Below are 14,854 nucleotides of genomic sequence, written 5' to 3'. Positions count from 1 at the left end.
AGCCGAGTAAAAGTGCGCAACCGCGCATGAAAAAAAACACACTGACGGGAGGGGGGAACAGCTGCGGAGTTGATCTCCACAGCTGAGAGAGACACCTGCAACACAGCAACAGGTGCAGAACATAAAAAATAACGACAACAAGAAAGAAGAGGGTAAAAAGAAAACAAGGAAACAACAGATGATCAACCCAGAGGAAGAAGAAGAAGAAGAACAGAAAGAAATGGAAGAAGAAGAGAAAGGCAAGACAATGGATATATCTTTTTTTAAAGAATATATGGAATCAGTGAAAGAATGGCAACTACAAGAATTTAATGAGATAAAAAGAAGAATTAAGAGTGCAGAAGAAAAAATGAATAAAATAGAAATGGTAATATCAGAGATAGGAAAAAGAGTGGATAATGTGGAAGAACGAGAAATAATTGTAGAAATGGAAGTAGAGGACTTAAAAGAGAAATTAGAAGAATCTAATACAAAAGTTAAAGAGGCACATGAGCTGTTAGCTCAGAAGATAGATATAATGGAAAACTATAATAGAAGAAATAATATAAAGATAGTGGGCCTTAAGGAAGATGAAGAAGGCAAGAATATGAGAGAATTTATAAAAGATTGGATCCCCAGGGTACTAGGAAGACCAGAATTACAGGAAGAAATGGAAATAGAGAGGGCACATAGAACATTAGCCCCAAAACCACAACCGCAGCAAAAACCAAGATCCATTTTAGTAAAATTTTTAAGATATACAACAAGAGAAAATATATTGGAGAAAGCAATGAAGAAAATAAGAGAAGACAAAAAGCCACTGGAATACAAAGGTCAAAAAATTTTTTTCTATCCAGACATAAGTTTTGAAATCCTGAAGAAGAGGAAGGAGTTCCTACTTAAAAGACAGGATTTTAGAGAATTTATTGAAAAACAATTAAAAATGTACTTTGAAGTAAATACAGAATCAGTGGAAGATAAGTTTATACTATGGGACGCAATGAAAGCATTCATTAGAGGGAAAATAATAAGTTATGCAACCAAGATGAAGAAGGCCTATAATCAGGAAACAGAGCAGTTGGAAAGGGAAATAATAAACATAGAAAAAAAATTAGCAATAAAGGAAGATACAACCAAAAAAAGAGAATTGGCGGATAAAAAAATAAAATATGAAACAATACAAACATATAAGGTGGAGAAGAATATAATGAAGACAAAACAGAAATATTATGAACTAGGGGAAAAAACACACAAAATCCTAGCATGGCAGCTTAAGACAGAGCAAACTAAGAAAATGGTATTGGCAACAAGGAAAAAAGACAAACAAATTACATATAATCCAAAAGAAATTAAGGAAAACTTCAGAGAATTCTATGAACAATTATACCGAACCGAAAACGAAGGGAAAGAAGGGAAAATAGATGAATTTTTGACTAAAATTGAACTACCAAAACTACAAATAGAGGAACAAAATAAATTAACAGAACCATTTGGAACAGTAGAAATACAAGAGATAATAAAAAATTTACCAAATAATAAGACACCAGGAGAGGATGGACTCCCAATAGAATTCTACAAAACATTTAAAGACCTAATAATACCGCCCCTCCTGGATGTAATCAACCAGATTGATGAGACACAAAACTTACCAGATTCATGTAAAACAGCAATAATTACAGTGATACTAAAACAAGGGAAAGATCCACTCTCACCAGCGTCATATAGACCAATATCTCTGCTAAACACAGATTATAAGATAATAGCTAAACTATTAGCGAACAGATTAGCAGAACAGGTACCAAAAATGGTAAATTTAGACCAAACTGGATTTATCAAAAAAAGACGCACAACAGACAATATTTGTAAATTTATTAACTTAATTCATGCAGTAGAAGGAAATAAAGCACCGGCAGTAGCAGTTGCTTTAGACGCAGAGAAGGCCTTCGACAGAGTAGAATGGAATTACTTGTTCAAAGTATTGCAAAAATTCAGTTTACCGGAGAAGTATATTAATTGGATTAAAGCATTATATAAGGGACCGTTAGCGAAAGTGACAGTAAATGGACATGTATCAAAGCAATTTAACTTAAGCAGGTCAACGCGGCAGGGATGCCCACTATCACCATTATTGTTTGCGCTAGCTATAGAACCACTAGCAGAATCGATAAGAAGAGATAATAATATAAAAGGAATAAAAATAAAAGACAGGGAATATAAAATCAGTCTGTTTGCAGATGATGTGATAGTGTACTTAACAGAACCAGAACTATCAATAAAAGAACTATATAAGAAATTGAAGGAATATGGAGAAGTGTCGGGATACAAGATAAACGTAAATAAAAGTGAAGCAATGCCTATGAATAACGCGGATTTCTCAAAATTTAAGGAGGAATCCCCATTCAGATGGCAAACGCAGGCAATAAGATACCTAGGTGTGCAAATAAACAAAAATCTAGGCCAATTATATAAACTCAATTACAATCCACTAATGAAAAAATTACAGGACGATTTAGAGCATTGGAAAGAGCTACCACTAACACTGATAGGAAGGATAAACTGTATTAAAATGAACATTTTTCCAAGGATACTATACTTATTTCAGGCATTGCCAATACAACTGACAGAAAAATTCTTCAAAGAGTTAAAGAAAATAATAAGGAGATTTTTATGGAGAGGGGGGAAACCGAGGATAGCACTAGACAAATTAACAGAATGGTATAAACAAGGAGGCTTACAATTGCCAAACTTCAAAAATTATTATAGAGCCGCACAATTAAGGTACCTATCAGATTTTTATCAAACAAGGGAAAAACCAGACTGGACGAGACTAGAATTAGATAAAATAGGGGAAAAGATACCTGAACACATATTATATAAATGGGACGAAAAATTGGTACAACATAGAACTTCTCCAGTATTACACCATCTCCTCAATATATGGAAGAAGATTCATGTAGAAAGAAATAAAATAAATTACCAAATACCAAAACTAATATTGACGCAAAATAAGCTACTCCCTTTTACAATAGACAACCTTGCCTTTAGAAAATGGGAAAAAAAAGGGATTAAAAGAATAGAAAATTGTTTTTCAGGAAGTAGATTCTTATCCTTTGAACAAATGAGAGATAAGTACAATATAACGGGAGATACAGCGCTGGCATATTACCAACTGAGATCCTACTTGAAAGATAAATTAGGAAGCAACTTGAGTTTACCAGAGGGAAGTAACCTTGAATATGTGATTACAGATACAATGTTAATCAAAAGATTTATAAAAAATATGTATATTAAACTGCAAGAAAAGGAAAATGAGGAAACAAATGGTAAAACTAAACAAAAATGGGAACAAGATTTAAATATAAAGATAAAAAAGGAAACATGGGAGAAGTTATGCTCTGGAACGATGAGAAATACAATAAATACGAGGCTGCGTATGATACAATATAATTGGTTACACAGACTATACATTACACCGCAAAAGTTAAATAAATGGGACCCAACAGTATCTGATAGATGTTTTCGATGTAAAAAAGAAAGGGGAACAACAATTCATGCAATCTGGACATGTGAGAGAGTAGAAAAATTTTGGGATGATCTCAATCAGATATTAAATAAAATAACAGAAAACAATATACCAAAGAATCCAGAGATCTTTCTCCAAAGTAACATAAAAAATAAAGAATTTGGAATTGACTTGGAGGATGCACAAAAAAGATTTGTTAAGATAGCCCTAGCCGTAGCAAAAAAATGTATTATGTCAACCTGGAAATTGGAAGATAATTTGAAAATACAACAATGGTATATAGAAATGAATAAATGTATTCCATTAGAAAAAATAACATATAGTTTAAGAAATAATATTGAAATATTCGAACAAGTATGGGAGCCTTACATTAAATACAATAGCGAAAACCTACCGGGAACAAACATTACCTAAGTTGATGGAAGGAGAAGAAAAGAAAAGAATGGACTCAGTAGAATTTCTGGTGTATTTTTGTTGAATGACAACATTGTCTAACTGAATTAATGCAACCTAGATTGTATAACTAAAATGGATGAGAGGGGGGGGGGATGGGGGGGTGGCTTGGGAGGAGGGAGGGGGGAGGGAGAAAAAGTCACTGTAAATGTGTGGAAAAGAAAAAGTGTATATCATGGCTATTGTGATTTATGGTGTGAAAAATAAAAAATTTAAAAAAAAAAAAAGAAGAGGAAGGAGTTCAATACAGCAAAACTGCTAAATTTACAGAAAAAAGAAAAACTTGATATAGCATTTGTGCAAGAAACACATTTAACTGAATTGGAGCACAAGAAATTAAAGAGAGATTGGGTAGGACATGTAATAGCAGTGTCGTATAATTCAAAAGCAAGAGGAGTAGCTATATTAATCAGTAAAAATATACCAATTAAAATAGAAGAGGAAATAATAGATCCAGCAGGGAGATATGTAATGATAAAATGTAAGATATATTCGGAGTTTTGGAATCTACTCAATGTATATTCACCTAACGAAGAAGATCAAAAGTTTATGCAAGATATTTTTTTGAAGATAGCAGATACGCAAGGGAACATATTAATAGGAGGGGATTTCAACCTTAATTTGGATTCAAATATGGATAAAACTGGGAAAAAAATTAACAGAAAGAACAAAGTAACCAAATTTATAATTAAATCGATGCAAGAAATGCAACTTTTGGATATATGGAGGAAACAACACCCAAAGGAAAAGGAATATTCATATTATTCGGGTAGACATAAAACATACTCAAGAATAGACCTATTTCTGTTATCAGCTCGTATGCAAGATAGACTAAGAAAAACAGAATATAAAGCTAGAATATTATCGGACCATTCACCCTTGATATTGACAATAGAGTTAGAGGACATCCCTCCAAGAATGTATAGATGGAGATTAAACTCCATGCTACTTAAAAGGCAGGATTTTAGAGAATTAATTGAAAGACAAATTAAAATGTACTTTGAAATAAATACAGAATCAGTGAAAGATAAGTTTATACTATGGGATGCAATGAAAGCGTTCATTAGAGGGCAAATAATAAGTTATGTAACCAAGATGAAGAAGGACTACAATCAGGAAACAGAGCAGTTGGAAAGGGAAATAGTAAATATAGAAAAAGAATTAGCAATGAAGGAAGATACAACTAAAAGAAGAGAATTGGCAGATAAAAAAATAAAATATGAAACACTACAAACATATAAGGTGGAGAAGAACATAATGAAGAGAAAACAGAAATATTATGAACTAGGGGAAAAAAAGCATAAAATTCTAGCATGGCAGATTAAGATGGAACAAGCTAAGAAAATGGTATTGGCATCAAGGAAAAAAGACAAACAAATCACATATAATCCAGCGGAGATCAAGGAAAACTTTAGAGAATTCTATGAACAATTATACCAAACTGAAAACGAAGGGAAAGAAGGCAAAATAGATGAATTTTTAACTAAAATTGAACTACCAAAATTACAAATAGAGGAACAAAATAAATTAACAGAACCATTTGAAATAGTAGAAATACAAGTGATAATAAAAAAACTACCAAATAATAAAACACCAGGAGAGGATGGATTCCCAATAGAATTCTATAAAACATTTAAAGATTTATTAATTCCTCCCCTCCTGGAAGTAATCAACCAGATTGACAAAACACAAAGCTTACCAGATTCATGTAAAACAGCAATAATTACAGTAATACCAAAGCAAGGGAAAGATCCACTCGCACCAGCATCATATAGACCAATATCATTACTTAACACAGATTATAAGATAATAGCTAAACTATTAGCAAACAGATTAGCAGATTATGTACCTAAAATGGTAAATCTAGACCAAACTGGATTTATTAAAAAAAGACGGACAACAGACAATATTTGTAAATTTATTAACTTAATTCATGCAGTAGAAGGGAGTAAAGCGCCAACAGTAGCAGTTGCTTTAGACGCAGAGAAGGCCTTTGACAGAGTAGAATGGAATTATTTATTCAAAGTATTGCAAAAATTCAGTTTACCAGAGAAGTATATTAATTGGATTAAAGCATTATATAAGGGGCCATTGGCGAAAGTGACAGTAAATGGATATATATCAAAGCAATTTAATTTAAGCAGATCAACAAGGCAGGGATGCCCACTATTACCCTTATTGTTCGCGTTAGCTATAGAACCACTAGCAGAATTGATAAGAACAGAAAATAATATAAAAGGGATAAAAATAAAAGACAAGGAATATAAAATCAGTTTATTTGCGGACAATGTTATAGTATACTTAACAGAACCAGAACTATCAATAAAAGAATTATATAAGAAATTGAAGGAATATGGAGAAGTGTCGGGTTACAAGATTAACGTAAATAAAAGTGAAGCAATGCCAATGAATAATGCGGATTTCTCAAAATTTAAGAAGGAATCACCATTCAGATGGCAAATGCAAGCAATAAGATACTTAGGTATACAAATAAATAAAAATCTCGGCCATCTATATAAACTCAATTATTATCCACTAATGAAAAAATTACAGGGCAATTTAGAGCATTGGAAAGATTTACCACTAACACTAATAGGAAGGATAAACTGTATTAAAATGAACATTTTCCCAAGGATACTATACCTATTTCAGGCATTGGCAATACACTTGTCAGAGAAATTCTTCAAGGAGTTAAAGAAAATAATAAGGAAATTTTTATGGAAAGGGGGGAAACCGAGGATAGCACTAGATAAATTAACAGAATGGTATAAACAAAGAGGCTTACAACTGCCAAACTTTAAAAATTATTATAGAGCCGCACAATTAAGATACCTATCAGATTTTTATCAAACAAGGGAAAAGCCAGATTGGACTAGATTAGAACTAGATAAAATGGGGGAAAAGATACCTGAACACATATTATATAAATGGGATGAAAAATTGGTACAACGTAGGAGTTCTCCAGTATTACATCATCTGCTCAATATTTGGAAGAAGATTCATGTAGAAAGGAATAAAACAAATTACCAATTACCAAAACTAATAATGACGCAAAATCAGTTACTCCCTTTTACAATAGATAACCTTTCCTTTAGAGAATGGGAGAAAAAAGGATCAAAAGAATAGAAAATTGTTTTTCAGGAAATAGATTATTATCCTTTGAACAAATGAAGGATAAATATAATATAACTCAAGATACAGTGTTGGCATATTACCAATTGAGATCCTACTTGAAGGACAAATTAGGAAGTAGTCTGAAGTTACCAGAGGGAAGTAACTTTGAATATGTGATTACAGATACAATGACAATCAAAAGATTTATAACAAATATGTATATTAAACTGCAAGAAAAGGAGAATGAGGAAACAAATGGTAAAACTAAACAAAAATGGGAATAAGATTTAAATATAAAGATAAAGAAGGAAACATGGGAGAAGTTATGCTCTGGAACGATGAGAAATACAATAAATACGAGGTTACGTATGATACAATATAACTGGATACACAGGCTATACATTACACCTCTAAAGTTAAATAAATGGGACCCAACAGTATCTGACAGATGTTTTCATTGTAAAAAAGAAATGGGAACAACAATTCATGCAATCTGGACATGTGAGAAAGTAGAAAAATTTTGGGAAGATCTAAACCAGAAATTAAATAAAATTACAGAAAACAATATACCAAAAAACCCAGAGAACTTCCTCCTAAGTAACATAAAAAATAAAGAATTTGGACTTGATTTGGATGGTGCACAAAAAAGATTTGTTAAGATAGCTCTAGCCATAGCAAAAAAAATGTATTATGTCAACCTGGAAATTGGAAGATAATTTGAGAATACAACAGTGGTATGTAGAAATGAATAAATGTATTCCATTAGAAAAAATAACATATAATTTAAGAAATAATATTGAAATATTTGAACAAATATGGGAGCCATACAAGAAACACAATAGAGAAAACCTACCGGGGACATCTACCACCTAAATTAACGAAAGGAGAAGGAAATGAAAAGAATTGACTCAGTGGAATTTCTTGTTTATTTTTATTGAATGACAACATTGTTTGACTGGTTTAATGTGTCTTAGATTTTGTACTTTAAATGAATGGGGGGGGAGTAGGGAGGGTGGGATGGGAGGAGGGAGGGGGGTGAGAAAATGACACTGTATATATTTGAAAAGGAAAATGTATGTATCTTGGTCAGTGTGGTTTATGGTGTGAAAAAAAAAAAGACCCCTTATGTTGAAGGTTGCAAACCTGGGATTGTTTCAAAATGCAGATCCATTAACACCCATCCCTTGTGTGCAGTCAACCAAATATTGTGCAACACATTCTCTACACCAGTGTCAAACCTACTGTTACTGGAGTGACTATAGTTGTTGATACTTAAATCCCAATGGAAAAATTGATCTGGTCCTTTGAGCTTAAAATGGGGTGGGGGGGATAGTTGATTGACAAGAATTGCCAATGTGTGGACAATGAGAGTGAGGGCTGGGTGCTCAGTGCTGAGAAGTGCTGCACGCTGTGAGAGTTAGGTGCTGTGAGGTGCTGGGTACTGTGAAGTGCTGAGTGATGTGATGTGCTGGGTGCTGAGAGGGCTGGGAGGTCTGGTCTGATGCTGAGAGGTGCTGCATACTGTGGTCTTGTGCAAAGAGGTGCTGTGTGCCATGATCTGGTGCGGAGAAATGCAGGGTGCTGGGACTGAGGCTGAGAGGTTCTGGGTCCGGTGCTGAGAGGACTTGCCAGCCTGTTTGAATTCAGAGGTAACAGGACTTGAACATGCCCTTCACCCCAATCCATCTCTGCTGGCCGAGACCCACCTGAGCGAGTCCCATTTGCCTGCGTTTTGTCCAGAGCCCTGTAAACCTTTCCCAACTGAGATCCTGTCTAAATGCACTTTGAACATTGCCATGATCCCCACTTTTAGCAGCTTGCACCACACCCCCACCAAGCTGTGCATGGGAATCCCTGCCAGTGATCTATAACCATATAACCACTTACAGCACAGAACAGACCAGTTCGGCCCTACTAGTCCATGCCGTAGCAAATCCCCACCCTCCTAGTCCCACTGACGAGCACCCGGTCCATACCCCTCTAGTCCCCTCCTATCCACGTAACGATCCAGTCTTTCCTTAAATGTAACCAATGATCCCGCCTCGACCACGTCTGCCGGAAGCTCATTCCACATCCCCACCACCCTCTGCGTAAAGAAATTTCCCCTCATGTTCCCCTTATAATTTTCCCCCTTCAATCTTAAACCATGTCCTCTAGTTTGAATCCCCCCCTTTCTTAATTGAAAAAGCCTATCCACATTTACTCTGTCTGTCCCTTTTAAAATCTTAAACACCTCTATCAAGTCCCCTCTCAATCTTCTACGCTCCAGAGAAAAAAGCCCCAGTCTGCACAACCTTTCCCTGTAACTCAGACCCTGAAATCCTGTCAACATTCTCGTGAACCTTCTCTGCACTCTCTCTATTTTGTTTATATCTTTCCTATAATTTGGTGACCAAAACTGTACACAGTACTCCAAATTTGGCCTCACCAATGCCCTGTACAATTTCATCATAACCTCCCTACTCTTGAATTCAATACTCCGATTTATGAAGGCCAACGTTCCAAATGCCTTCTTCACCACACCATCTACCTGAGTATCAGCCTTGAGGGTACTATTTACCATAACTCCTAAATCCCTTTGTTGCTCTGCAATCCTCAATTGTCTACCATTCAATGTATATGACCTATTTAAATTTGCCTTTCCAAAATGTAGCACCTTACATTTATCTGTATTAAATTCCATCAGCCATTTCTCAGCCCACACCTCCAGCCTTCCTAAATTACCTTTTAATCTACGTTAATCTACCTCACTGTCCACAACACCACCAATCTTTGTGTCATCCGCAAACTTGCTTATCCAATTTTCCACCCCTACATCCAGATCATTAATATATATAACAAATAATAGTGGACCTAGGTCCGAACCCTGAGGAACTCCACTAGTCACCGGCCTCCAATTGGACAAACAATTTTCTACCACTACTCTCTGACACCTCCCAACCAACCACTGCTGAATCCATTTCACTACCTCTTTATTTATGCCTCCACCTTTTTTCCTAACCTCCTGTGGGGAACTTTGTCAAAAGCTTTACTAAAGTCCAAATAGACAACATCCACAACTTTCCCTTCATCAACCTTTTTCGTAACCCCCTCGAAGAACTCAAACGGGTTTGTCAAGCATGATCTACCCCTGACAAAACCATGCTGATTACTCCCTATCAATCCCTGTTCCTCCAAAAATTTGTAAATAGCATCCCTCAGAACACTTTCCATCAACTTGTCCACCAAGACGTCAGACTTACAGGCCTATAATTCCCAGGTTTGCATTTGGACCCCTTCTTAAACAGAGGAACCACATGCGCCACCCTCCAATCCATTGGCACCATCCCCGTGGCCAGTGACATCCTAAATATCTCTGTTAATGGCCCCACTAACTGTCCACTAGCCTCCCTGAGTGTCCTAGGGAATATTTTGTCCGGTCCGGGAGATTTATCCACCTTTATCTTTTTTAACATAGCCATCACTACCTCCTCGGTTATCCTTATATGCTTCATGACCTCCCCATTATTTTTCTTTACTTCAACTGGTTCAACATTTTTTTCCCTAGTGAATACCGAGGCAAAGAAATCATTCAAAATTTCCCCCATTTCCTCTGACTTCTCACTCAGCCTACCCTCGCTATCTACAAGGGGTCCAATTTTATCTCTCACTAATCTTTTACTTTTAATGTACTTATAGAAATCCTTTGGATTTATTTTTACTCTGTCAGCCAAAGCCTCTTCATGCCTTTTTTGGCCTTTCTAATTTCTTTCTTAAGATTCCTTCTACACTCCTTGTAGTCCTCCTTCAACTTCTCAGCTCCCTGCTCTTTATACCTCTTGTACACCTCCCTTTTTCTCCTAACCAAATTTCCAATATTCCTCGAAAACCAAGCCTCCCTATGACTTCCAGCCTTTCCTTTGATCCACACTGGGACATAACTACTCTGTACCCTCAAAATTTCTTTTTTGAATATCCTCCATTATTCATTAACATCCTCACCTGAAAATATCCTGTCCCACTCAATACTCCCCAAATCCCTTCTTATTCCTTCGAAATTTGCTCTTTTCCAATCCAGAACCTCAACTTTAGGCCTCTCCTTGCTCTTCCCTAAAACTACCCTAAAACTAACAGAATTATGATCACTAGACCCAATTGGTTCTCCAATATTAATGTCCGCTACCTGACCTAGCTCGTTCCCTAACAGGAGATCCAGTATTACACCATCCCGAGTCGGTTCTTCTACTAACTGATTTAGAAAACAATCCTGAACACATTTAACGAACTCCAGCCCATCCAGCCCTCTAACCGTATGGGTATCCCAATCAATGTGTGGGAAGTTAAAATCTCCCATGATCACTACCTTATGATTTTCACACATATACGTTATCTCCCTACAAATTTGTTCCTCTAATTTTCTTGGCCCATTTGGTGGTCTGTAATACACCCCTATTAGCACCCTCTTGCCTCCTCCACCCCTCAATTCCACCCAAACAGCCTCACTGGTCGATCCCTCCATACCATCCTGCCACCTCACGGCAGTAATGTCCTCCTTAACAAGCAGAGCAACTCCTCCTCCTTTTTTACCCCCTGATCTATCACATCTAAAACAAATGTATCCTGGAATATTAAGTTGCCAGTCCTGCCCCTCCTGTAGCCAGGTCTCACTAATTGCCACAATATCGTGACCCCAAGTATCTATCCATGCTCTCAGCTCATCTACCTTGTTCACTATGCTTCTTGCATTAAAATATATGCATCTCAGAGAATGACCCTCACATTTATTCTCTTTTTTACCTTCTACCCTAATCTCCATCCTACCTTTGTTATCTTTTTTATTCCTATCTAGGTGGCCATACTCCCTGGACACTGCTCTCACACTCTGTTCCCCATCCCCCCTGCCAAACTAATTTAAACCTTCCCAGGCAAATTTCACATCGGAAGGGAAGGAGGTTGGTGGCTGGTACCGGGGCTGGTGGAAAATGCATGGGAAAGCTTGTACTCGAGTTAAACTACCTACCCACCCCAGCAGACAGAATAGGGCCACAGACCTTGGCCACAGCAAGGCTTGGTCACTATGATGAAGAGATGACAGCCATGACTGCTCTCTCACAACCCATCTCTTCCCTCCCCTTTACCTTTTCCTGTTAACCCCTCATGACACAACTGGGACATACCAGCTCTCCTTATTTAATCGGCAGTGACAGCCTTCGCTCCGTCCCCAGGCACATTGTGCATTTAGTAAACCGCAACAATGGTGCAGAGATCTGCCCGTGTTCCTAGACAAGAATCCATGCCATGAAGTTTTCAGAGTTCAGTCACAAAGGGACAGGGTCCAAGATCCCTCACTCCACACCACCCCATTCACCCCATGGACAGGAATGGTTCAGCATCTGGGCTGAACCATGACAATAAGGATCAACAAGATCAGCATGGACATGTCAGGCCAAATGGCCTGTTCCGTGCTGTGGAATTCTGTGGCTGTGGGGAGTAGGTGGGTGGTGCAGGTTGAACCCACTTCCACTACACTGACCTTAGTGTCACTGCTGGTTGTCCACTCTCCACTCACTTCCAGGAATGATGATGATCGAGACAAGAGTCTCAGCTCTGACAGCTCCAGATCCAACAGTTCCAAGGTGTTTTCCTGCACTCCGTCCTCAGCTTCTCCACCAGATGGAGATGCCACACATGGAGCATCCTCAGGACAGGGTATCAGCTGCTTACTCTCCAGTGCTGACCAGCAATATGATGTAGAGAAATCCACAGTGAGAGACACAAACCAAAGGGCATGGAGAGACAATACACTGGGAATTAAGTTATCTAGCCATGCACTCTCAGGACATGGATAGCAAGCATCAGACATAGAGAGGATCTCCCATTTCACCATCCGTCACACACATTCTTGGGGTCAGACACAGAGTGGAGCTCCCTACACATCATCCCATTACACACTCCCAGGGTCAGACACAGAGTGGAGCTCCCTCCACATCATCCCATCACACACTCCCAGGGTCAGAGACACAGTGGAGCTCCCTCCATATTGTCCCATCACACACTCCCAGGGCAGACACAGAGTAAAGCTCTCTCTCCACCATTATTTATTTGTACATGCCTGGTAGTCTATGAGGATCGTGGATTCCATGAAGGGTCAATGGTTTAAAAAAATTTGGGGACCCCTGGATTAAAGGCAAAGTTAACAGTCACGGGGAACCTTTGTTTTCAAGGGATATTGGAGATCTGGTTAAGAAGAAAAGAGAGATTTATAGCAGGTATAGGCATCAATGGCAAATGAGGTACTTGAGGAGCATAAAAATGCAGGAAAAAAACTTATGAGGGATACAGTAAGCCAAAAAGAAGACACAAGGTTGCTTTGGGAGACAATGTGAAGTTTGGGGTTGTAATGAGAGCTTTTACCATATTGGTCTTCATAAATCAAAGTATTTAGTATAGGAGTTGGGATATTATGGTAAAGTTGTATAAAACATCGGTGAGGCCAAATTTGAAATATCATGTAAAATTTTGGTCTCCTAACTATAGGAAAGATATCAATAAAATTGAAAGAGTGCAGAGAAGATTTACAAGGATGTTGCCAGGACTTGAGGAACTGAGTTACAAGGAAAGGTTAAACAGGTTACGACTTTATTCCCTGGAGTGTAGAAGAATGAGGGGGATTTGATAGAGGTTTACAAAATTATGAGGGGTATAGATAATGCAGAGTAAATGAAAGAAGGCTTTTTTTCCACTGATGGTAAGTGAGATTCAAACCAGAGGATATGGGTTAAGGGTGAAAGGGGATAAGGTTAAGGGGAACATTAGGGGATTTCTTCAAACAGATAGCGTGGGAGTGTGGAATAATCTGCTAGATGAAGTGGTGAATGTGGGCTCAATTTTTTTTAATATTTTATTTAAAATATAAGCAACCATGTTTACACCAATAATATAATAATACAAATATATCTTTAAATTTAACATGGTTTTGTAGCGGCAGCTACACTGCTACTGAAAGAACACACAACCAGACGGGTTGAGCTCAGTGAACAGAAACCTGGTTTATTGCTGGCTGCTGGGCTGGACTTATACTCCCAGCCCAGAACTGGTTGAGAACTGCACTGGAGGGCGCCGACGTCACTCAGACGTCACGTGGTCCCCCAGCGCGGGCTTCTGAGCCCGGTGCTAAGAAGAAGGGGAAATCCCTGATGGCGCCAATTTGGCCGGCTGGTTCGCCATGTGGATTACAACCGGGGCCAGTTCGCCTGCCAAGTGGCATGCCACCAAGTTATATATTAAAAAAACCAAAAAACTTTCAATCCAACCCTATCCCCAACAATAATACGCCCCCCCTCCCATCTCTAACCCTACTTACCCCAACTAATCTCTACAATAATACACCCCCCTCTTCCCATCTCTAACCCTAATTACCCCAACTAATCCCTACAATAATACACCCCCCTCCTCCCATCTCTAACCCGACTTACCCCAACTAATCCCTACAATAATACACCCCCCTCCTCCCATCCCTAACCCTACATACCCCAATTAACCCCTAAAAAATGAAAGGAAAGGAAAAAAAAAGAGGAGAAAATGAAAACAAGAATTAATACATTATGGAATAAGGAAATCCCACTACATCCAGATCAAAATCTTCAAATTTTCCAATTAAAATAATCCAAATATGGGCTCCAAACCTTCCCAAAAATATAGTATTTATCTCTCAAATTATACGTTATCTTTTCCAATGGAATACAAGACCATAATTCACAATGCCATCTCTGTAAACTAAGTTCTATCTGATTTTTCTACGTACTT

At 37.7% G+C, this 14,854-nt stretch overlaps 1 protein-coding gene across 11 annotated transcripts in view; it reads right to left on the bottom strand.

Annotated features, from left to right (window-relative positions):
• Positions 1-14,854, bottom strand: part of LOC138763384 (uncharacterized) — a 144,825-nt gene that overhangs the window by 27,316 nt on the left and 102,655 nt on the right. For 10 of the 11 annotated variants that reach the window (XR_011357516.1, XM_069937441.1, XM_069937436.1 and 7 more), the window contains one exon: positions 12,582-12,781. The exons of the other annotated variant lie outside the window; for it this stretch is intronic. Coding sequence is in view for 9 of the 10 variants with exons in the window: in XM_069937441.1 (XP_069793542.1) it covers positions 12,582-12,781 (200 nt within the window). In the remaining variant the exon portion in view is untranslated. The remainder of the gene's footprint in view (positions 1-12,581; positions 12,782-14,854) is intronic. 11 annotated transcript variants of the gene reach the window in all.

Source organism: Narcine bancroftii, chromosome 5 (assembly GCF_036971445.1).
Source record: "Narcine bancroftii isolate sNarBan1 chromosome 5, sNarBan1.hap1, whole genome shotgun sequence".
In the NCBI taxonomy this organism is placed as follows: domain Eukaryota; kingdom Metazoa; phylum Chordata; class Chondrichthyes; order Torpediniformes; family Narcinidae; genus Narcine; species Narcine bancroftii.
This window is presented reverse-complemented; position numbering and strand designations above follow the sequence as displayed.